We start from the raw sequence: 26496 nt of genomic DNA, 5'->3' as shown, positions 1-26496 counted from the left end.
ATGATAAATTGTTCTGAATTATTCTTTATGTGAAGCAGGTTCTGGAAATGGGTGAATAGGGAAGGTGAATTTGTTCTCACTCATTCACATATCAACAAAACAGACAAGAAGATATTGGGGTAAATAAATGAATGTGAAACATGGTTTCATAGGTGGATCTGAATTCAAATTGTCCTTCTAGCATTTGTTGTTGTGACCTTAAATAAATTATTAACTTCAACATCTCTTAGTCAGTTTCCTAGGGCTTATCTACCAAGTCATAATTCATTGGCACTGACGGAGGGGTCCTAGATCAGTAGTATCCTATTCTGATAAAACATGGATCTCTGTTCATGTTATTCTCATACTTATTTCTTGTGATTGGTACTTAGCTGAATTTGCTAGTTTGGGTGAAAGTAGCCACTATTAATAACTTTTTATATAATGCTTCAGAATGGAGAATTGGGAATAGTAGAGGGTTGGCCAACTCTGTGGCCTTCCTATATACCCAAATATTTTTACAATCTTCGCTTTATAATCTCTTTGTTCTCTCTCCCTGTTTTAAAGCCCCAGATCTCTCCCCATTCTGTAATCTTTCATTTCCTATTAACCAGCCCTACTCTCAGTACACACACACACACACACCCCTTCCTTCTCTATAGACAACTAGAAAGTTTTCTTATGTTCTAGTTTCATATAATTTTCAGAAATCTTCTTTAGTTTCTCTGTTTACCATGTTTAATATATCTGAATTGGAAGAGGAGGATGGTGATGATGATGTTCATTATAGCAGTTAACTTTTATATAACACCTTAAGACTGGAAAAAATGATTTACATATAATCCTCACAACAATTTTAAGAAGCAAGTGTTATTATTACCACCATTTTAGGTAGGGAGGGAGAAGTTGTGACTTATCGAGTTTTACAACTTATAAATATCTGCAATAGTATTTGAACTCAGGTATTCCATATTCCCAGTCCAGAACTCTATTCACCAGGCCATCTGGCTGCCTTCAGTATCAGTTGGCCAAATAGGTACTGCCACAATGAGATTGGTAAAGAGCAATGGAATCATTATCAAGAGGGAACAGAATTTGAATCCTGTGATCCAAGATCTATTAACTTATTACATTTATTAACATGGGCAAGTCAGTTAAGTTCTCTGAGGCTAGTTTTCTTACTCCCAAGATAGGTGTAATAATCACTGTAGTGCCTACCTTCCAAGATTGTTGTAAGGATAACTCACAAATAAATGTGAGTTGATTTGTAAGCTTAAAAAATTTTGTCAGCTGTTATTAATATGTGCTTAAAATTACTTAAATTTAAAGCTTTATATAATCATGAAATTATAGTTTTATATCCAGAAAGGACTTTTACAAATCATTTAGCCACCGGTGTCAAACAGTACCACTAAATCATATATAAGGATCACTGCTGGCTACATATTAACTAAGAAAACTACATATTAACATTCTCAATGTTCTATTGTCTTTTTATTTATTTTGTCTAGTATTTTCCAATTACATTTTAATATAGTTCCCACAGTACTCTTCACCACTCCAATCCATTGTTTTTGTGGACACCTAAAGACAAAATATAACTTGTCTGAGTTCACAGATAGGAAATGAGAGAGATTAAGTTTCAAACCTAGGTTATCTTACTTTAATTATTCTTCCTATTGTTCTTTCTAACCCCACCCACTGTTAAATCTATGTTGCTTACCTAGTCAATATGAATACTTGCCAATGTGTTTTACACATTCTCTAAATTATTGTTATCTATGGCAAAATTAAATGGTTAAAAATCTAAATTAGAAGAGCTTCTAAAATCCTGTGATTCTGACATATACCATATCCTTGTAGATTGCCTCACAACTAAAAGGTTCCTTTATATAAAGCTAGATGGTACAGTGGATAGAGTGCTGGACCTGGAGTCAGGAAGGTCTGAATTCAAATCCAGCCCCAGACTGGCATTGTATTGTAAGTAAGATATGGGCAAGTCATTTAACAGTTGCTGGCCTCAGTTTCCTCAACTATAAAGTAGAGATAATAAAATATCAACTTCCCAGGGTAGTTGTGAGGATCAAGTGACATAATGTTTGTAAAGTACTTTGCACAATAATTGGTTCATAGTAGGTGTCATATGTAATGCTTTTATTACCTTCTCAGTCCTGGAAAGCTTGAAATATTTTTAAGTTTAGACTAAAAATGAGCTGAAGTACATTATTTGAAGTCTGAATAAACTCACTGTAATGTGAATACTGCAATGCGTCTGACTTTTGAAAATGAAAATTATTCATGTAAGTTTCTTTTAAAATTATAGCTTTGTATTTACAAGGCATATGCATGGTTAATTTTTTATCATTGACCCTTGCAAAACCTGCTGTTCCAATTTTTCCCCTCCTTCCCCCCACCCCCTCCCCTAGATGGCAGGCAATTCAATACATGTTAAATATGTTAAAGTATAGATTGACTACAATATATGTATACATATTTATATGGTTATCTTGCTGCACAGGAAAAATTGGATTTAGAAAAAATATTAAAAAATGACCTGAGAAGGAAAATAAAAATGCAAGAAGACAGTAACAGATAGAGTGGAAATGCTATGTTGTGGCCCACACTCATTTCCCATAGTTCTTTCTCTGGGTGTAGCTGGTTCTCTTCATTATTTACCAATTGGAACGGATTTGGATCATCTCATTGTATTCATGTAAGTTTCTTGAGGGTAAGAATTCTTACAACTTCATCTTTTTATTGCCAGCCATCTAGCATGGTTCCTGAAAATTAATTCATGATTGCTGATTGTTTTCTGTTATAATTTGCTTGTCTTCCCTAATTTTTATGCAAAATAGCTATCAGCTTTATTTTTTAAAAATCAACATGTGTTTATTTATTAAGTTTATTAGCACAGCCACTGTACTAAGCACTGGAGTCACAAAAAGAGGCAAAAAATAGTCCCTATTCTTAAGCCACTCACAGTCTAATGGGGAGATAATATGTAAACAACTTTCTACAAATAAGAAATATAGCAGATTAATTGGAGATAATCAACAGAGGGGAGGTTAATGGTCCATGAATAATTGCAATGTAGTTGAACTGTTCGAATTTATTCCTAATTACAAGTACTCAGTGAGCTCTGAGATCAAAATAAGGCAGATTTAAAATTCTTTTAGATACAAGTTCCAGCCCTTTCTGGAAGGCAATGTTATGACCTTTGTGTGATGAAATGTGCTAGACATATTAATATGTCTGTTTAACTATTAACTAATTTAACTGTGATAAAATAATACCTGGGTCCTTTTATAAAGCCAAAATCAATGTTAGAATTTTTAGAAATCACATAATCAGAATAATAAAGAATGTTTAAGATTATACTTCATTTTTATAGACATTTTTAAATGTCTATAATGTTTAGTTAGTTATACTAAATTTATCTTGTTTCCCTATGAATTATAACAAAACTACTTTAAAATCTTTTGTTTTCAAACGTCATAAAAGCTTCATTTTATAATGCTATATTGTGTGTGTGTGTGTGTGTATATATATATACATACCCAGAGAGAGAGAAACATAGAGATATATTTAATTTTTAAATGGAAGCATATTTTTAAAAGCATTATTTTGAAAGTTGCTGATGGCTAAGAGCAACTTCATTTCCTAGGAAAATTTATATATAAATTTTGGGCAATAGTTAATGAATTAAATTTTTTTCAATAGTATTTTTCCCCCAAATATATATAAAGATAGTTTTCAACATTCAGTTTTGCAAAACTTTGTGTTCCAAATTTTTTTCCTTCCCTCTTCCTTCCCCAAGAGAGCAAGCAATCTGATATAAGTTAAATATGTGCAGTTCTTCAAATAACAATTACAATACTGCATAATTTAAATTTAGAAGGTACACTTACAATCTCTTCTTATGGCAAAAATGACTTGAGAGAAAGAAAACAAAATAAGTTTCTGTAGTGAACATTGAAGCAAGAATTGTAAGTAAAATGTTACAAAGTATCCAACAACATTAGATTTTATATTACATTTATTTATATATATGTTATATATTATATTTATATATAATATATTATTAATATATTAATTATATATTTATATTATGAACGTGTTGAGTGTTTTACAAGAATGTAGGATTAATATAACAAACCACATTAATATTATAAACCATAAAAATCATATCATTATATTATTGGGTGCTTTAAAAATAAAAATAATTTTTTTAAAGAAGTCAGTATTTATTTCTGTTAAAGACTCTCAGAATCCGAGGAATAAATTGATCTTTATTTAATATTGTAAATTCTAAATCTTAGTACTGTTGTGCCACAGTTCTCTTTTATTGTCCTGACTCAGTTTCCCTAAATTGTCCTGCCTTGGTTTCCCTGAACTGTTCTGCTTCAGTTCCTAATTGTTCTGGTCAATACTGCAACACTACCCCTCCCTCCTAATCATGATGATCCAGATAAGGAGAAATATTTTCTATCTTAGACATCATCAGAAAATTGGGTGCCTTTCCCCATTCCAACTTATCAGAATGTTGGGTGCCTTTCCCTATTCTGTAATCCCAATTTATCAGATGCCTCCCATCCCCCCCCCCCACCCTGTCAGAACCTGGTCCATAGTCCTGTTCCCGCTTTCAGCACTCTGACTCTGCCCCTGCCTCCATCTATCCCTGTAGCTGAGCCTTGTGTATATATAAGTCATTAAGAACTCACATTGCTGGATTCTTGGAGACGGTAGTTTCATTCAGCCCTGAGACCAAACCATGGATCCATTTGGTCCCAGTAAATCTCTCCCTTTCAAATAAAATATTAAAAATTCTCTAATCTTTATCTTGCCTCAGTTTCTCCAGCATTACAGTACGAACATTATATTTAACATAGAAGAGTTGGAAATACTCCCAGTATGATCTGACAATAAATATCAGAAAGACTGTGAGAAAACAGATAAAATAAGGATGCTTATTATTACCTCTAGTATTTAATAGTGTGCTAGAAATACTAGCTGCAACATTCATAAAAGAAAAAGAAATTTAGGGAATAATCATAGGCAGAAAAGAAAAAATTATCAATTTTGCAGATAATATGATGGTTTACTTAGAGAATTCTAGGTGGATTTCAACCAAAAAACAAATTAAAACAATAACTTCAGCAAAGTTTCAGGATCAGCATTCTGGTATAGTGCAAACAACCTAGCAAGCAGAACTAGAAAAATAATTCCATTCAAAATCATTACAGAAGCTTGGGAATCTTTCTATAGGTGCACTCAGGAACTATGTAAATCCATTTGTAAAACATTCTTTGCAAAATTAAAGGCAGATCTCAATGAGAGAAATGTTAATTGTGCATAGGTGGGTTGAGCCAACATAATAAAAATGACAATGCTATCTAAATAAATTTACTTATTCTTTGTCTTTCCAATCAGGCTTTCAAAGGAATATTTTATAGCATTAGGAAAAAATAAAAATGAAATTCATATGGAGTAACAAAAGGTCAAGAATCTCAAGGAAGCTAATGAAAAAAAATTGGGAAGGAAGGGGGCATAATCAGCATCAGACCTAAAACTGTACTACACATCAGTAATAATTAAAATATTTGATGTTGATGTTTGTTAAAAAAAAAAAAAAAAGAAAAGAAAAGAAAGATGTTGCTCTATGGAACTGATTAGGTACTCAATTTAAAGAAATAAATAAATGCAATAAATTTAAAAAAACTAATAAAATAAATAAATAAATATTTTTAAAAACTAATAAAAATTTAAAAAGACCTCAGTTACTGGGGGGGAAGGCCTTACTATTTGACATCAACTGGTGTGAAAACCGGGTAGTAGTTTGAAAAAAATTTTTGTGACCCCCACATTCAATTACATGACCGTGTAAATGAAAAGGTAAAATTGGTATCAGAAGTGGTAAAGAAATAGATTTGGTAGAGCAATAGATAATAAAAAGAAAATTATATTTAAAAATAGCATAAAAGAGACACATAAAAGAAAAATGATGTCATAGACATCCATCACAGGCTATAAAATTTTGCTATTTTTTGTATGTGAACAGCAAGGGGGGGGCAGCTAGGTGGCGCAGTGGATAGAGCACCAGCCTTGAATTCAGGAAGACCCGAGTTCAAATGTGGTCTCAGACACTTAATACTTCCTAGCTGTGTGACCCTGGGCAAGTCACTTAACCCCAGCGGGGGAGGGGGGGGAAGAGTTAGCAAGGAAAGGGGTTTTAATAATTAGTAATTTAATAATTTAATAATTAATAATAAAAGACAAGTTCTCCGTGGAACTCAATCAGAAGAAGAAGTTATTAAAGGGAAGATGCTATGAAGTGAGAAAGAGTACCTACTTCACAGCAGACTTAGTCTGAAAGGGAGTTAGTGAAGATCTATACCACAAGCAGATCTTTTAAAGGAGAACTATAACCTGGGAGTAGGGGGTGAAGATTGACATCATAACTTGGGAAGTCTCAGGAGAGGAGAAGAAATATAAAGGATATGTATTGAGATATTGAGACTGTCTTAAAAAGAGTCTGGGAAAACTTAGTTCCCATCAAAGCTTAATAAAATGGTCTAGGAAGTTCCCAAAAGGTTGTTTAAAAAGGCTAGCTAGACAGTCTCAGAGTGGATGATCTGATTAAAGAGTTTCAGCCATACAAGTTGAGGCTAATTGAGAAGAATTTTGGCTAAACAGGGTATTCTAAGAGAATTGACCTGATTATGATTCTCATTTTAACAATTCTTGAGAATAGAATGATGAGAAGTATACATCATATGGAGTTGCAACTCACATTTAAGAAGCTTTGATCTATATACTACTGAACCATTCTTCCTTCAGCTTTTCTTAGTTAACTCCTTCAAGACCCTTCTTTTATTGGAATCTTAATATTACATTATTATATGGCTTTTCCAATTACTCAGGTAAATTACCTTCCTAGATTTCTTTTGATTCCTGTTTTTACATTTCAGAGCTCATAATTAGCTCCAGTCTTTTTCTCAAGAATGATTAAAAGTCCTCTATTCCATTAAAGATCCATTTTTTCCATTTTTGAATTATACTGAGCTTTGAAGGCTATTATTCTTGATTATAAACACATAGCTTTTGCTTTTCACAATATTATGTAACAAGATTTCCTCTTTTTATCTTTATTTAGCTGCCAGATCTTATGTGATCCTGTCTGGCTCTGTAGTACTTAAACTCCTTTCTGCTTGCTTGCAGTATTTTTTTTTTTTTTTTTTTTAATGTGGGAGTGCTAGATTTTATAGGTGATATTCTTGAGACTTCTAATTTTGCATTTCCTTTCAGGAAGTAATCAGTGGATTCTATCTTTCTTCACTTTGCCCTCTGGTTACAATAGATGTAGGTGCTTTTCATTCATGATTGAAATAGAGTGTAGAGTTTTTTAAAAGTTGAAATATAATCTATTAAAAAATTTTTTTTAAGCTCAAAACTTTGAGGTAGCAATTCTTAAATTTTTGTCATTAACTATTCTCCTGATCAGTTGTTTCCACTGCAGATATGTTTTCTTCTGTTTCCCTCCCCCCCCATTTTTGTTTTATTAATTTTTGTTTGTTTGTTTCTTCATGGAATCATTGTTCATTTTTTTATCTAAATTTCAGAGAGTCCAGGACTTAGTTGAGGTTTACTACTACTTTCTATAAATCACTTATTCTCTTTCCAACTCTTTCTTATATTGCATTAATTTTATTTTAACTCTCTTGTTCCATTTCTTTTAGAAATTTATATAGTCTTTGTGGAATATATTTTTTTTTCCTTTATATCTCAAGTTATGGAGTTATTTTCCTCGGCTGTGCTTCTACATATCTCTCTAACCACCATAATGCTATACAGTGTACAGTATCTTTTCCTATTTACCCATCTCTTCAATCTTAGTCCCCGAATTAGGACTTTGTGCTAGTACCAGATTCAGCCTCCTTCTATACTTTATTTGGTTTTAGGATTTTGGATTCTTGAATTGATAATCTACCTCTCAGATTAGTTCATCAAACTAATTATTCACCAAAAATCCTCTCTACCCGCTTCCTATGTCATTTCTATTCAGAATTATATTTCTTCAGAGATACTTTATAAATACCTCAAGGCAAAAGATTTTGGATTTTGGAACCCCGGGTCCTAAGTTGTCCTTGTCTGGGTGGTACAACAGTACTCTAATTACTTCCTAAGTCCATGAGATAGGTTTCTTTTGTTCCTGGGCCTTTCTCAGGGAAGTTTTCCAGTTTTACTTCATCTAGATCCAGAGTCTGGCAGACTCTCCATGTCTCTGCTGGAAGATTGATAACTTATTTTCCTGAACTACTACTGATTTTGTTATTGGTCCCCTGTTCCTGTTACCTATGGGTTTCTAACTTTTGTGTAAAGTTATTTCTTAAAATTCTTGATCATTATTGAGTAGGTATGTTAGAACCACATTGAGACAGACATCTTGACTAGAAGTCTAGACATATTCTTTGTGCCATCAGAGGATGAAGATCAGTGGGTATAATGAGGGAAAGGAAAGGGGGAACCCCATTTCTCTGCGCATAGATAGTAAGATAATCCCATGAGGCACAGTGTCTGTCCCCTGTAAATGAATTTACAGGCCCAAAAACCTAGATTGATAAATAAAAGGTTTATTGTAGAAATTTGGAAGTAAAGCTCAGTTAGAAAGACGCCAGGGCCAGAAGTGGCCGCTGGGCGGGCAGGAACCCTTACATGGCTGGAAGGATACCATGTGTTGGCAGGGAGGGCTCCTGCAAAGAGAGCGCTCCGACTCGTTTCTTTTATACCTAGAAGATGATAGGGGGTACCCCAAGTTCTCGGTGGGCTTTTCAGTTAGCTCAGATCAGGTGAGGGCTGGGGAAAGCTGAGCTGATGGTGGGGCTGGGCCCGGATATTCAAAGGGTGCCTTTGACAAGGATTTATGAATCAAAGTCAGCCACGGGTTGGGCAATTAGAAAGGAATCTTAAAGGGACCTCAACCCCCATCAGGTAGACATTGTAAGGAAACAGATTTGACTCAACACAAGAACTTCTTTGACTAACAGAATGGTCCAGAAACTGAATGGATTACTTCTTGAGGTAATGAGCTTCCTGTTACTGAAGGTGTTTAATATTAGATGATCATCATTTAAAGCTGTTGAAGAGGACCATCCATCACTGAGAAAGAGCTTATAAAAGGACTCTTGGCAAGTTTTTATGATTCTGTGTTCAAAGGACAATATAATCTTTGGACAAAGTATAACAGTATATAGTCTATTGTCAGTTAACTTATTTTAATTAAATATCTTAATATATTCCTTATGTCAAAATAGAAAAACTGAAAAATTTGGCTCCATGTTAAAAAGAATGTCACTCCCAGATTCCATAACTTCATTCTTTTAATTCCTTTTTTTTTTGGCTGAGACAATTAGGGTTAAATGACTTGCCTTGGGTCACACAGCTAAGAAGTATTAAGTGTCTGAAGTCACATTTGAACTCAGTTCCTTCTGACTTCAGGATCAGTGATCTATCCATTTTGCCATCTAACTGCCCCCATTTTTAAACTCCTAATGAAATTAATTGATAGATCCATATTTCAGATCACATGACTTCCTTTTCTAGGAAATAACTGCATATCCAAAAAGCTATCTGGATACATTTGTATAAAAAAATGTGTTAGGAGTATGACCATATTGCATTATAAATATTGTTGTAACACCATAATAAAATGCGTAAATAATACACATTGGTAATTAAGCATGGAATGACTCATTTATCAGTCCATTCATCTGCATTGCTTAGATAAGAATTCTCAGTATTCTGTAAAAACCTAAAGAAAGTGTTTAGATAGAGTTTAAGATACTATTTGAGGATTTGCTTGAAGCCATGAAGATTTAAAGTTTTATCACAATGATGGCATCTCTTATAACTCTAAATGCTTTTTCATTCAATAAGCTTTTAGTAAGGATTTGCTAGATAATATATTAGAAACTAGTAATACAGAGATAAAAATTAAATTGTCCCTGACCTCAAAAGATTCACATTCTGTTGGAGGGAAATAAAATAGACAGATAAGTAAACACAACATATATAGAAAGGGGGGAAAGTTTTTGTTAAGCACCTACAATGTGCTAGGCACAGTGCTAAGTATTTCACAAATATAACCTCTTTGGACATCACAACTACCCCCATTTGAGGTTAAGTGACTTACCTAGGATGATATGGCTAGTAGGTATTTGAAGCCACTTGGTTCTTCCTGGCTCCAGGGTCTGCACTCCATTCTCTCAGCCACTGGCCTGGAGTAGAGGGGAGCAAGATGTCACACTGACAAATGGTGGTGTCAGGGAAGATCCTGAGGAGGCGGCAGCACTGGGACTGAACCTTGAAGAAAGCAAAAGAATTTTAGGAGATTAAGTTGAAGAGAAAATATATTAGAGGCCTTGGGAAAACAGGAGATGTGATAGTATTTGTGGGGCTTAGGGACTTGATACAGAAGTCAACTTCAGGAACAGCCCAATCCTGTGATTCCAGATGCATTAGTTTTTCCCTTTTCTACCACATCCCTCCCAGGCTGATTCCATTCTAAGAGCAAGACAAGTCATATTTTTAGGGGCACCTCAGTGACTCATCAGATGATTGTAGGCCTAAAGTCAGGAAGACCTGAGTTCAAATCCAGCCTTGGACACTAGCTGTGGGACCTACTACTAGCACTTATGAACCAAGGAAGTTGTGAGTATCAAACAAAATAATGATTGTAAATCACTTAGCACATTGCCTCATAGTAGGAACCATATAAAAGCTAGCTTCTTCTTTTTTTTTTTTTTTTTTCCAGAAATTGAGAGGAAGCAAGAGAATGAGAAATTATCATGGGATACTGAAGAGTTTATTGTTTGTGGCAGAAGCTCATCTTAAATTTTTTAGGCCATTTGTAGGTTTTACATTTTATTATGCGATACTTTGTGACTTTCTTCCTTGGATTTTATTAAATATTTTCTGTTTAATTGACTTCATATTTTGTTTTTGTTTCAACCAAACACAATGATAACAGAGATTCTTCTGCAGTTTTACATCTTTCTAGCAAAATAACCAAAATATTTATTAGCTATATCTTAAATTAAATCTCACTTGGCTCTGTCAAAGTAGTACAAATATCTTTGAAAGTAGTATGAATGTCTTCAGAAAATAAAATAGAAATAAGTATTATTACCTGTAGCTATGTAACTGTCTACTATATCAGACTTGCAGAGACAAGAAAAAGTTGTATAGCATGAGTTCCATTGCTGTCACCAAGCTAGCTCTACTTCATGACTGCTACTTAAGGTCATTATTAAGGTAAGGTTATTTTAGGCAAGTTTTAGGCTTTATTTCATTATTTCCTTGTTTAATATTTTATCACCTAGCAACAGTATTTCCAAACAATGATGTTCTAACTTAAGAACTTGTAATTGTGACACCAGAAATGGGTTTTCCAAATCAACTGACTTTAGTTTGGCTAAACAGTTCTTGTATCTTGAAAAGTCTATGTGAAGTCTAATGGATACAAACAGCCTCTTAGAGTGATCTTTCTGAAAGTGCAATAAAATTGTCAGAATACATAGGAAGGTAATAATTTCCTCTCATTTTTGTCAAATACACAATTTGAAAATGATTGTGTGGTTTTAAAAAGCTCCGTTTGCATCAGTTGCATTCATAGGCACTTCTGAGGCTTGAAAGGTTATCATTAATGTTTGAGCAAAGTGTCCTAGCTGTGGTACTGAATGTACACGTAAGCCAGTTTTTACTTTGTCCAGGAAAGTTTTTATGTAAGGTAGAATGAGTCACATACAGCATGTGTCAGTGTGCTTGTAATCAATCATCTAGTGCTTTGTAATGTTACTTAATATTAGTTGTGCTGTATTCGAGTGTCAAGTAAAATTGTGTATTCTCTTTTAGGCACAAGACTCCCAGAAACAGTTTTTAAAATTTATTTATAATTATTCTAATCTAGAATTTTATTTATGATTATCAAGAAATTGTGTTTGTTTTATTTATGACTTCTAATCTAGAATTTTTATACTTAGAATTCTCAAACTGAGAATTCCCTTCAGATATTTAATAAAAAACTTTTTTTTTTGAAGTCACAGTTGATAGGATATTTAAAGGAAAAATATTTTTCAAATAAGATTGAGTAAGGGTTCAGTGTTGAGGTTACCATAAACAGTTTCATGGGGGAAAAAAAAAAAACCAATTACAACTAACTTTCTACACAATCCTAGAGAATTATTTACCTAAAACCCTTCAATCCCTTTGACAAAACACTGCCTTCAAGGTTTGTCCTTTGTAGCCTGTCAGAGGTGACTAAAAGAAATAATTACACCTGAAGTAATCAAAGAAACTTCGTCCTTCTTTTCCCTTTTCAATCTGATTACTACAGAGAAGAGTCCTTGAGCAGATTTACAGAATGGAGAATAAGACTTTGTTTTGGAATGGATCATTAAAGACTGCAAGTGTCTCATCCAAATTAGTCCAAAAGTTTCAGATTTAAGATTAAAATGCTTTTCTAAATGTTTTCTTGGGAGAGTGGGGGAAAGAAAACTCAATATTTTACTTCCCCACTAATTTCTCTCTTCCTCTCTCTACCCCAACTCTGATCTGATATGGAGGAGAAGGTATTTGGAATTTATGGTTTGTTTTTTGAAAATCTTTTTTGACCGATTGGAATATAGATGAATAGAGATGAGGAGCATATCAGTGAAATAAGCATATAGGTGTATATAGTCGTTGGTGAGAAGAAATTTGTTAACCCAGAATTTTATGAACCTTGAAAATAATAAAACTTGGAAATACCCAAGGAGTAAGGGATAATGTTGGGTGACTAATTAATAATAAAAAGTACAACTGCTAATGACATTTACATAATGTTTTAAAGTTCACAAAGCATTTTTCAAGCATTATCTCATTTGAACCTCAAAATAACCCCTGTAAGATAGGTTATTCAGTCATTTTTTTTTTTTTTCAGTTGTCCTCATTTGGAATTTTCTTAGCAGAAATTGGAGTGATTTGCCATTTCCTTCTCCAGTTCATTTTACAGATGAAGAAACTTAGGCAACGAGGGTTAAATGACTTGCCCAAGATCACATAGGTACTAAGAGTTTGAGGCTGGATTTGAACACAGGAAGAATGCATCTCCCTGACTCCAGCCTGACATTTTGTCTGCTGGCCCATCTAATTGTTCTGTGAGATGTGTACTTCAATTATTGTTCCCATTTTAAAGATAAAAAAACTCATCTCTCTCAGAAAGGCTAAGTGATTTGCTTATGATCACATAGTCTCAGAAGCAGAATTAAAATCCAACTCTTCCTGGTGAGGTAAATGGACTCCAGCAAAAGATCATGTTACCTGGCAACAACCCTCCCAAGTGAGGAGCACACTAACCCTGTGGGCTTATCTTGTACAGACAGAGCTATCCTATACTGACCCCAGTAAACTTATACAATTTGAAGGTTAAGCTATGGATATCAACTTCTTATATAAACAGAACCAGCCACCAGTTGTTTACTGAAATACACATTTGAACAAATACACATTTAGCATAATTAGCACACCTTGCTTTGGGTCCTTTCCTATAAAAGGTCCCACCTCTTTCTTTGTTAATTATATGTTCATTAGGAACTTTGCCCACCTTAATTTATTAAAATAAAGCATTGTCCCTTGATCCAGAGATGGTTTGAGCAGATTTCAAATGAATAAATCAAAGCTATCTATAATTATATTTTAAAATACTCTTAATAACTATTGACTAGAGAATTCAAATTAAAGCAACAACTTAGCTAATATGACAGAAAAGGAAAATGAAAAATGTTGGAAGACATAATAGGAAAATTGAGATACCAATGCATTGTTAAAATGATTGTAAATTGTAAATTGATCAAGCCATTCTGGAAAATAATTGAAACTATACCCAAAGGATTATAAATATATGTTTTTTTGATCCAGCAATACCTTTACTAAGTCTGCATTTCAAAGAGATTTTAAAAAAAGGAAAAGGACATACTTACACAAAAGTATATATAGCAGCACTTTTTCTGGTGGCAAAGAATTGAAAACGTTCATGAACTGGGGAATGGCTGAACAAATTATGGTATATAAATTAATAGAATACTATGGTGCTATAAGAAATAACAAGCAGGTAGATTCCAGAAAAACTTGGGAAGGCTTAACATGAACTTATAGTGAAGTGAGCAGAATCAATAGAACATCATATATAGTAACTGCAACATTGTATGATGATCAACCATGAATAATTTAGCTGTTCTCAACAATATAATGAATCAAGATAGTTCTAGAGGACTCATGATGAAAAATGTTATTCTCATCCAAAGAAAGTACTAATGGATTGTGAATATGAATAATATTTTCACTTTCTCGTTTTTTCATCTTTTTTTTTTTTTGGTCTGTTTGTTTTTTACACAATATGACTAATGTGGAAATGTTTTACATTATATGTTTTGCATTTATATAACCTATATCCCAATTGCTTACTGTCTTAGAGAGAGAGGAACTGAGGGAAGGAGGAAGAAAATTTGGAACTCAAGATTTTTTAAAAGTTAAAATTTATCTACATGTAAATATTTTAAAATATTGATTCATCTTATTTCATATTTTTAAAATAAGTATATAATATTTTAACAAACTATATAACTTTATTAAAACCTTTCCCCTTCACAGATTATATCTTTGATGCAATTAGAAATTAATCTTTTTATATCCATAAGTAAAACAAATTTTTATCATCTAATAGATTTTTTTTTTTGCTTATTTTCTTATATGCTGGCAGAAAGAGAGAGATTTGTATAACTTTGAACAATACATATGGCTTGGTTTCCCTTTACCTCTCTCTGTCATAGTACTAGAAAATATTCTCTTCTTCTTTCCCCTCTCCCCTCACCAAAAAAAAAAAATAAAAATAAAAAAAAATAAAAATCTGTCTTCAAGGAAGAATAGAGAAGTAGGAACTGGGGCTGCCCAAAGCCTTCTGTTTCAATTTATTTTATTTGTTTTTTTAGCCTAGGACTTTCTCTTGCCCCTTTTACCCTCTTCTCACACATTTTACTAGCAATCCACTGATTGCTGAATCCTATGAGTTAATGAGCTCCCATTTAACACTACAGATATCCTCTGGGGAGAATGTATTTAATTTATCAAATGAATTCTCTCTGGATCTGGCGGTCTTTTCTCTGTTTCTGACTCTGCCTGTCTTTCTCTGGCATTCTCCATTTCTGCTTTTTTGCCATCTCTTTCTCTCTCCCTTTATCCCCATGAAGGATACAAACAGAGATCAGTGATAGAAGCTTACATCTACCTAACACTATATGATTACAAAAAGCTACATATACTTAATTTCATTTGATTCACAACCATCCTATGAAATAAGTAATCCAAATATTATCCCTACTTCACAAGGAAATAGGTCTAGAGAGGTTAAGTGATTTGTCTGTGATCACAGAACTTGTAATAGTAGTAACTAGGTTGTCTAATTCCAAATCTAATGTGTTTTTCCATTACACTAGGCTACTTCTGAAAACTGGTATACTTGGCCATCAGAAGTCTATTATTATAAATAGAGCTAGATGAAAAGTAAATGTAGTATTTTTCTTAGCCACTTATTCACTCCCTCATTCTGAATTACTTTAAATAAGCAAATTACCATCCATAGAAATGGAAATTCTAATTGGGGAGGTGGGGGAATTCTTGATATGTAACTTGAAGAAAGTCTTGGGAAGTAGAGGAAGAATATTCTGATATCTTTTTAAGGGGCTGTCTAGAGGATATTTGTTTAGTCTGGTCTCAAGTAACAAAATTGTCAATTGATAGATATCATGGAGAAGCAGATTTTGGCTAGATAGAGGAACACACTTAACAATTAAAGGTATCTAAAAGTAGAATGGAATTCATCAGGGAATATAATCTTCCCCCTCACTAGAGGTCCTTAAGAAAAAGGTGAATTAACAGTTGTGATATTTTCATGCAGGCATGGGTTGGATTAGACAACCTCTGAAGACTCTTGCAATTGACATTTTTCTGATTCTGTTTGAAAATGTAAAAGAAGATGATTATAGTCTGAAAAGGTTAAGTAATTGGGTCACAATGCTTTCCATAGTGATTAGAAAGATGGTCTGTGGGGAAAATTAAAAGAATAAATGCGGCCTTACCCTATTGTTTTAGGCAGTGAGGAAATAGTTTTATCAGAAAGATGTGACATTTGAGGATTGAATGACTAATAAGAGGTCCTGGTTATAGGGTAAATCTGGGAGTCATGTCCATAGATATTGTAAGTAAGTATGTCAAATGGAAGTGATCCTGCACGTGGATGTAGAAATTACCAAAGATAGTAATTATCTGGAATTGTAGAAGATGTCTGTTGACTGAAAAAGATGAAGAACCATAAAAAGATTAAGTCTTGAAAATTATATCATGAGAATTCAGATGGAGGTTTCTAGATGTAGATGGATAAGGATGGAAAAAATGTCAAGTTACCTACATTTAAGAGAGAGACTAAAAAGAGAGAGACACAGACTAGATGAAAAAGGCATATGTGTGTTAGAAAAAAGCATTGCATTTGGGTTACAGATCCATGTGCCAAGCTCAGCTCTGCTACTCACTACCTTTGGGACCTTAAGCAAATCATCTAACCTCTCCAGGCCTCAGTTTCCTCAAATATGAAATGAAGGAATTGAATTAATTTGTCCTTCTGGCTCCAGATGGTCTGATAATATTTATGGTTCATCTATTCTGATTCTTTCATTTCTGTTACTCCTTTTGCTATAAGAAAGAACATCACTTTTTTTTAATAAACAACTTTTAGATTTGTCAAAGCTAGAGTCACTAAAATTCACAGATTATTTTGCTTAATCAATTTGATTAGTTGACATCTAAATAAGTACACTTTTATGGTATTGACACTTAAATGCTCTTCTTAATGTATCTTTGCACATTGACGATGATGAAACCTTAGAAAGGGAACCTGCTAAGATGGAGCAAAGCTTAGCATATAGCATAGCATAGCTGTTTTCTAGGTGCTAGTTTACAATCAGTCATCATGAAGAATGATAAAGAAAGGTCATACATGTTTTTATACCTGCTGGAACTTTCAATCAAAGAGAGAAAGTTCTACTTCTCTTATTATTTAGTCTCTTAATCTCCAAGACTCATATTCAGTGCTCTTTCATTGAAATGGATGATCAAAAGTTAATTGTATATCTGAAATGCCCAAATTGTTTGGCAGTTTTTACTTTCTCAAGCAAGATGCAGGAAATAAATATTTTATTTATTGCTGAATTTGCCCTCCAATAATGAATTACTAGAATGGTAGTCAAATGTTATTAGGTTAAATAGATTCATGGAATCTTTAAGAAGTTTAAAGGACCCTTAGAAATCTGCTGGTCTAGTCTTCTGGCTCACAATTTACTTGACAGATAGCCATCTGTCTTCTGCTTGAACATGGGTTGCTTTTTTTATTTCATGAGGCTTATGAATTCTATTTTTAGATCACTCTAATTATTAGAAAGATCTTACATTAAACTGAAATCTACCCATTCACCCTAACTTGTTACACTCTGGGGTTAATTAAAATAAATGTTATCTCTGTAGCACAAGACTGCCCACTTGAAGACTACTGTTAAGTCTCCTCCAGACTGAATATCCCACCTGATATTCACATGACCTTTATTATGTCCATCATCCTTAGAACTTTTGCAAATATTCTACTTCTTTCCTGATTATTCTAAGTGTTAAATAACAAAATTAGAAAGGCAAAGATATTGTGCTACTTTAGTGCAATTAATTTCACCCAAGTCTATAACATTTGCCCTCTATTTTAACATTTCTATTGATCTCTTTTCTATAATTACCTTTGCACTTAATTGTTTTTTAATCTTTTAAAATATAAAACTGCATATTTATTATGTGCACCTTGCTATTTTAAAAAATTATTTATTGCAGTAAATACAAAATAAGAAAAACAGAATAGAAAAAAGAAAAAGAAAATAAAACAAAACAGAATATTGTCATGAACTCAGCAAAACACATATAACAATATATGCTAATAAATTCAGAATATATAAAAATAAACTTCCATTTCAAGAAAGCATACATAATAATAGAAGAAATTATTTGTATGAGTGTCGATCTTTTCTTTGCTTCTTTATAAGCAGTTCTTTTGTTCTCTGCTGCACACTTTTTTTTACTTTATTCTTTTTTTCCCCTTTCATCCCCCTCCCTCCCAACTTCCTCCAAGGAAACTACAGTTAAGTACAGATATATTTATTTATTTTCTTTGACAGAGTGATCAGTGGTTTGTTTGTTTGTTTGTTTGTTTTCTTCTTCTTCTTCTTTTTCTGCTTTTCTCCCTCTAGCTCTATCACTCTTGGACAATTTTCTTGGATTATTTCTTTCATTATTTCAAGATTCTTTTTTGGGTCACAGCTTCCAGGTAGTCCAATTATTCTTATATTTTCTTTTTCCTTATCTGTTGTTTTTCTTATGTTTCACATTCTGTGGTATTTTTTCATTCTTTATGTTTTGTTATGTTATTTCTTGGTCTCTACTTCACTGGCTTCCTCTTGCCCAATTCTAATTTTCAAAGAATTTTTTTTTTGTTTAAAATTTTATATCTCCTTTTCTAGTTAGTTAGCTTTTTTTCATAATCTTGTTTTTCTTGGATTTTTTTTTAAGTTTTTCCTCAACTCTCACTTGTTTTTTTTTTTTTTTGTTTTGTTTTTTGCCTTTTAATTTCTTTTAATTATAGCTTTTTATTTTTAAAACATATGCATAGATAATTTTCAATATTCATCCTTGCAAAACCTTGTGTCCCAAATTTTTTTCTCACTCCCTTCCCCAGACAGCAGGTAATCCAACATATGTTGAACATGTGCTATTCTTCTCCACATATTTCCACAAATATCATGCTGAACAAGAAAAATCAGATTAAAAAAGTGAGAAAGAAAACAACAACCAAAAAAAGTAAATACTATGTTGTGATCCATATTCAGTTCCCACAGTCCTTTCTCTGAGTGCAGATGGCTTTTTTCATCAAGACCTTTGGAACTGGCCTGAATCACCTCATTGTTGAAAAGAGCAACATTCCTTACAGCATATATATAGTCTTGCTTTTGCTGTATACAGTGTTCTGTTGGTTCTAGTCACTTTGCTTAGCATCAGTTCATCTAAGTTTCTCCAAGCCTTTCTGAAATCATCCTCTTCATCATTTCTTCCTTCCTTCCTTCCTTCCTTCCTTCCTTCCTTCCTTCCTTCCTTCCTTCCTTCCTTCCTTCCTTCCTTCCTTCCTTCCTTCCTTCCTTCACTTGCCCAGGGTCACACAGCTAGGATGTGTTAAGTGTCTGAGGCCAGATTTGAACTCAGGTCCTCCTGATTTCAGGGCTGGTGCTCTATCCACTGTGCCACCTAGCTGCCCCCTCCTAATCGTTTCTTATAGAACAATAATATTCTATAACATTGATATACCATAACTTATTCAGCCATTCTTCAGCCAATGGGCATCCATTCAGCTTCCAGTTCCTTGCCATTATAAAAAGGGCTGCTACAAACATTTTTGCATACATCTTACTTGATTTTTAAAGTATTTTTGGAGTTTTTCTATAAATTTTTTCTGGGCAACTTTTTGGGTTAGAAGAAGCTTTTTTTTTTTTTTTTTTTTTTTTTTTTTTACCTTTACTGTCCTCTGAAAATGAATCCTGGTCTTCCCTACTCCCATAGTAAGTTTCTATGGTTGGGTTCTTTTTTTTGTCAGTTTTTTTTTTTTTTTTTTAATGGTAAGTATTAGTGTAAGCACTTCTAATCATGGGGTGGGGAAGGTGGTGCCTCTAACTTCATTTCAGCTCTCCGCTCTGACCTGACACCCCAAATCAAAAGCTTCCCACTCCGGCAAATGCCTGCAACCAGCAGTTTCCCTGCCCCACCACCTCTGCACTCACCAGGTGCTGATTCCTTCTCACCTAGGCCAGGTATCTTCAGCACAAGTGGGCTTGGCGTTCCTAATCAGCTGTGGTTCACTCTGGATTCAGACTCCAGACTACCGACACTGTCTGAGAGGTGAAAGTTTCTGTGGTTCCTGCTAAGGCTTCTGCCAAACACAGCTTGTCCCACTTGGTGTTTGTGGGGAATTGACCTGGGGATGTTTGCATTTATGAAGTCTTTTTTCAGATCTTCTTGGATTATACCTGGAAGATCTCTATTCTGCCCCAAGTTTTCTTGGTTTTTCACCAGTCTGTCTTCACCCTGAGATGCATATTTGTTCTGTTTGTGAAGGAAATCTGAAGAGCTTGAAATTTATTGACCTGTTCTGCCAGCTTACCAGAATCCCCCTGTACTTATTTTTATATACTAAAAATAGGGAACCTTCAAGAATGAAGGACAAACCAAAAAAAAAAAAAAATACTGTTCATAGTATCAAAGGACAAACAACAAGGAAACCTGACATAAAACACATTAGCTCCCATTTTCTGAGAAAGAAATGTTAGTATACTGTTTCACTATTTATTATCTTAATCTCCAAGACTCACTCTGTGTTCTTTCATTAAAATGAATGATCAAAAGTTGATTGCTTATCTTTTCTGTTTCTAATATAGAAACTAAGGACAAAGTAGTTATACCAACCATAATTTACAGTGACCACCTATCAGAAATAATAATAGAGGGAATTTTCCTACATTAAATGAAAGATGGATTCTGCTCTAATACCCCCTCTTTTTAGCATCATAGATTCATAGTTTAGGAACAAAGTTAGATTTCATATCAATGAATCTCAGTCATTTCAGTAAGAAAAAGTCATATTATGAGAGTATGAAGGGGAAAAAGTGTTAGAAACTTGAAAAAAAAAATGAAGTTTTAAAACAGCCATTGTGGGGAGTACAGTAGAGGCAACAAGCTAAATAGTGAGACATGTAACCGTAAGGGTTCAGTTGTGGTTAATTTACAGAATGTACTAACTGCATTTTTGTGCATTACTCTAGCAATATTCATCAGTTCAGGAGTGTAGAGGCAAAGAAAGTAAATTGTAGTCATTGTTTGGGCCTATGATAATAGGATGGGAACTGCTGGCATGGAAGAGAGTAAGGGTTGAAGGGGGTTATTGAAATTACAAATTAGATGGGGGAAAAAAACGATAGAGTTGACAGACTGGATAAATGAAGACAACTCAAGAGACTGAAGATCTTAAGAGCAAGGCTGGGAGAGATGACAAGTAGATAACAAGAGTTTTTTAATATTAAATTTTCTTTTTTTACTCCTATGAGCTTGACAGATATCAACAAACACAGACATTTCCTAATATAATAAGTAAAGAATTTTTAATAGCATCATCATTCTATTATATAATTTTTTGAAAAAGTAAATATCAAATTTAATATGGTAGTTCCGACTCTACCCTACTTGTTTCTCTCCCCCTTCTAGACTTCCTTCTGTTCTCTATATGTTTTAAATGGTTTGTTTTGTTTTGTTTTGTTTCTTTAAAAAAATCTTTTCTTATTTTTTTGTAATGTTTTACACACACACACACACATACATACAGAAAGAGAAACTCTTATAGCAAATTAGTCTAGTCAAGTAAAACAAGTGTACACATTGACTGTGTCTGTGTTTCATTCTGCACCTCTAGTCCATCATCTCTGCCAAAAAGTGGGAAGCATGATTCATCATCTCTTCTGGAGTTGTGATTTGTCATTGCATTGCTCATAGTTCTTAAATCTTTCTCTGTTGCTTTTATTTATTTATTTGTTTGTTTGTTTGTTTATTTATTTTTTGGGGGTAATGTTAAGAGTTCTGTATGCATTATTCTTCTGGTTCTCATGGAGCTTTAGGAGATTATAGTTTGAAAAAGCAGTTTCACAGGTCAAGCTCTTAGATATAGAACAGTTTCAAGGGAAGATGTATTCTGAGATATGATTATCCTGGTGAATAACTTGAGTAGAGGTAGAAATGTTTGGAATTGGAATTTAAGAACCTGCAAGAACAGAATGTTAAAATAGTCATTGACATGAGTGCTGAGATCTTAGTTTGATGACAAGGGAAACGGTTGAGAAAAAGCATAATACAATACCAAGCAGGTGATATTGCATGAATTTCAAAGAAGAGATGGAAGAGCTTGAGATTGCTTGTATAGCCCCAAAATCAGAAAGTAGGAATATGGATCAAGAAGTATGATGATGGCAGCTCTGTTCTATATAAAAGGGGAGTGAGAAAAGAAATTGCCATATTTATGGGGGAAACTAGACATGTGCCATACTCAAGAGGAACTTTTAGTTACTACAAAGGTTGAGGCAATATTAAGGAAAGAAAACCAGGATGAAGTAAAGTTTAACAATGAAATAGGGGTTCTAGTAATAAGGAAGGATAGGGAGTGGAGGGGATAGAACTGAGATGAGAGAGAAATGGATAACACTTTTAGAGGAGGTTAAGCTTAATTGATTTTGCTTTTATGGAGTCCATGTCACACAACAAGGTCATATTGAGGGTATAGTCCTTTGAAATATCCAAATAATTTTTTCTCACAAATGTCCTTCTGATTATCCTTTCCTATACTTTTCCTGTTCAGAGCTTTATAGTTATATCTTTTAAATTTTATTTTATTAGATGTGGTCCACTGGTTCAGACTGTTAGGGTATGTTATGATTTAAAATTTTTCTTCCAGCATCTTAGGTATTCTTTTTAGCTTTATATTGTCTGCACATTTGATAAGCATGCTGTCTATACTGCTATATGTCATTGACTTAAAAACATGTCCCACCATGTAAATCATCAATTAAAAAATGTATTTCTTTTTCTTAGATCAATTTCTTGTCTGATAAAAGTCTTTTCTGTGGTGATTTTTTTTTTAATGTTTTTAGCATGGAACATTATGGGAAGTCTTTAGAAAATCCAAATAACTATCTTTTACTCTCTATCCATATAATTGGTTGGATTCCCTGACATGAATGTCTACCCACTCCAGCCCATCCTCCACTTAGTTGTCATAGTTATCTTCCTGAAGGTCAAGTCTGACTTTTCCTAGAAGACTATATGGCTTACTTTGTCTGGTTTCACCAAACAGTTGGACTCTAAAGAATTTTGATTGACATCTCCAAAAGGGCAAAGGATTAGGAAAAGAAAAATGTAATCGAACACATCTGTATTGAAACATTTGCAGAGCTTTCTAAGGGAAAAAAACCCTGAATATCCAAGTATAACATATAAGACAGATATAATAGTAATATAGAATATTACTTTGGCTAATAGCTAAAAAAAATTTCTCTTCTACAGATTACCTTGCAAATCATGGCCGATTGAATGAGTCTGAGGCAAGGAGAAAATTTTGGCAAATTCTTTCTGCAGTAGATTACTGTCATAGTCGGAAGATTGTGCACCGTGATCTCAAGGCTGAAAATCTGCTGCTAGATAACAACATGAACATCAAAATAGCAGGTAATTGAGATTTCTCTAAACAGTTCAAAATTCTGCCCACAATAATTCATATTTGCTATGATATATCAGCAGTTATAGAGGAAAGTAGTTCTGGTTCATGACCAAAGACAGTAAGCAAACAGATTCTAAACATATTTTCCTTATTCATACTTTACATTTTGCATAATTAAAGGCCAAAAGAACATGATTTTGTCATTAACATAAATGATAGTGTCCCAGAGGCATGAGCTTGGGTAATCTACTTCCCATTGTGGGTATTTTCTTGAGAGAGACAATTTTTTCTGCATGTGTTGAATGTTGAAGGAGATAGGAGCAGTCCTAAAAATCTCTATCATCAGTACTTTTAGTTGTGTGAAAGCCATAGCTTGGTTGAATACAGGAAAGATATGTCATTTGAAAAGTGAAGATGGAACAGCTTTATATATATATATATATATATATATATATATCACATTTTGTCTCTATCTCTAATAATGTTCTGCTTTTTATGATATTAATATGATATATTTGAACTAAATGATCTCTTAAGTTTCCTTTTAGCATTAATATTCTGGAATTCTAAGAATCTCTGCTTTTGTGAAATAGCAGTTTAATGAAAAGAAAAGATTACAATTGAAGAATACTTAAAATTTGACATAAGTATGGGTTATGACCACAGGCATATCACTTAACAGGGCATAATTATCCTGAATATAAAATGGGGATAATGCCTGAAGTATTTATCTCACAGAATTGTTATAGGATTCAAATGAGATAATGTATATAAAGTGCATGGTCAACCTTAAAGTACTAAAGAGATGTTAGAAGAATTATGAAGATAATTTCTAAGGTCCTTTCCATTTATAAATCTATTTCTATCAAGAACAAATTAATTTTATGCAATGTTATTTTTTTAATTTCCCCCCAGAATCTAACAGTTTTTTTGCAAATGGGAGAGGCAGGGTTCTTAATTTCAAGAGTGAATGCATTCAAGCCAATTATGTAAACTTTAGTGATAAGACAAAAGAGGAATCAGCTAGGTTGGGGTTAGTCAGGAATAACTTTTTGGAAGACATCTTTTTTGAGTTTGGTTTTGAAGAACACAACAGACATGAGATAATAAATGTAAAAACTTATAAAATTATAAGGAATTGTGATCATATGGAGTATCAGAGAGGAGCAGAGGAAATCATCCTGACAAAAGAGGAAGATGAAGGGCAAGTAGATTAATACCTATTGTGGAGAACTACTAGATTCATTGGATGAATGTAACAAAAAAAAAAAAAAATGTATTACATACCTGTATTAATTTACATTTATCCATCAAATGTTTTTTGATATCTACTGTGAATATAGGGAGATGTGCTAGGCCTTATGGGAAATACAAAAAAATCAATAATTTTAGAATCTCAATTTGGAAGAGAATTCTAGTCAAGCCCATACTTCTACCAGTTGTCTTCTAGTCCTTATTTGAAGACCTCCAGTAAAGATAAACACCCCCTTCTCCCCACTCAAGAAAATAATTTTTCTTTGCTTTATCTTTGCAGTCCTCCTGCTACTTTCACTCATTGTTTTTAGTTCTGCCATTTGGGGCCAGACAAAACAGGTCTAATCACTATCAGTCCTTCAAATTCTTAAGGGCTTATAGCATAATCTTAATTAGTCTTCTAGACCTTCTCCACATATTTTCCAGTTCCTTCAAATGATTTTCATGAAATAGTCTCCATTCCTTCACTATCTTGGTCACCATTCTTTCGAAGCACGTCAGTTTATTAACATCTTTCCCAAAGTATAGCTCCTAGAACTGGACATATTATTCCAGATACAAGCTGATAATAGGCACAATACAGTGGAACTTCATGTCTTCTTCCTTCTAAACACTATTACTCTGTTAATTTAGCCTAAGGTCAAATTAGCTTTTGTGACTGCCATATCAATTATATTATTGATTCATTATGAGTTTTTGGTCCTCAAACTCTTGGGAAACTATGCCTCCCCATTGTGGACTTAGATAATAGATTTTTTTTTTTTGGCCTAAGTATAGAACACAACATTTATTCTTATTACCATGTAGTTGACCCATTGTTCCAGCCTAACGAGATCCCTAAAGATCTTAATTCTTTGTTATCCAATGTTAACTATCCCTCTAAGTTTTATTACCTGCATATTTTATGAGTATTATATCTATCTTTTTATCCTAGTTCTTAATTAAATTGTTGAATAGCATAGGGCCAAAAATTTATCTCTGGGGTACTCCACTAGAGACTTCCCTCTGGATTCATCTATAACTACTTCTCTTTAAATCTTACCAGTCAACTGGTCCCAAATCCACCTAAGCATATTATCATCTGGCTTTTACTTCACTATCTTCTTCACAAGGATAGATGAGACTTTGTCAGCTATTTTATTGAAGTCTGGGTATACTAAATTAGTATTGTTTTTCTTATCTACCAATCTAATAAGTTTTTTTCCAAAAAAAACCCCATATAAATATAAATATATATATGTATATATATACATATATGTGGTTAATTAGGTTTGACCTATTTCTGATAAAGCCTTTCTCATTAGGCCTTGGTCTCTACTTTCATGGAGTTTTCCATCTATTAGGAAAGATAAAACATGTACACCAATCACTTTAATACCAGGTGAAACCTAAAGATAGACAAAGTACAAGTACAATAACAAAATGCTATTATGTTAGTTCAATTCAACACAATTTCACCAATTAAAGACTTATTATATTTTTTATTAAAGCTTTTTAATTTTCAAAAGATATGCATAGATAATTTTTCAACATTAACCCTTGCAAAAATCTTGTGTTTGAATTTTTCCTCCCCTTCCCCCCACCTCCTTCTCTAGGTAGCAAGTAATACAATCTGTGTTAAACATAGACTTACTGTATTTTAAGAACCTGTTATACTAGGCTTTGGGTATCGTGCCAAATATAATTTATTTAAACTTTAATGCCTCCTCCTTGAATTGAAGATTTGGAATATAGCTATACCTTATTTACACAAACCTTGAAGAAACTGAGAAATGTTTCAGAATGTATTATGAAACTGCATAGATTTAAAGCAAATAGTTTTTGGGGGGGATTGTAAA

General features: G+C 33.3%; 1 protein-coding gene across 2 annotated transcripts in view; it reads left to right on the top strand.

The window, feature by feature from the left end:
- The window catches only part of SIK2 (salt inducible kinase 2), a 140073-nt gene that overhangs the window by 77600 nt on the left and 35977 nt on the right, over positions 1 to 26496 (top strand). Inside the window, exons 1-2 of one of the 2 annotated variants that reach the window (XM_074304290.1) lie at positions 6779 to 6899; positions 23251 to 23412. In XM_074304290.1, the coding sequence (XP_074160391.1) occupies positions 23394 to 23412 (19 nt within the window). In that variant the 5' untranslated portion in view covers positions 6779 to 6899; positions 23251 to 23393. Of the gene's footprint in view, positions 1 to 6778; positions 6900 to 23250; positions 23413 to 26496 lie in introns of those variants that run through there. The other variant, XM_074304289.1, reaches the window with a different exon arrangement.

The sequence above is a fragment of the Sminthopsis crassicaudata genome, chromosome 3 (genome assembly GCF_048593235.1).
Source record: "Sminthopsis crassicaudata isolate SCR6 chromosome 3, ASM4859323v1, whole genome shotgun sequence".
Classification (NCBI taxonomy): domain Eukaryota; kingdom Metazoa; phylum Chordata; class Mammalia; order Dasyuromorphia; family Dasyuridae; genus Sminthopsis; species Sminthopsis crassicaudata.
The sequence above is the reverse complement of the archived record's forward strand: the minus strand, read 5'-3'. Positions and strand labels throughout refer to the sequence as shown.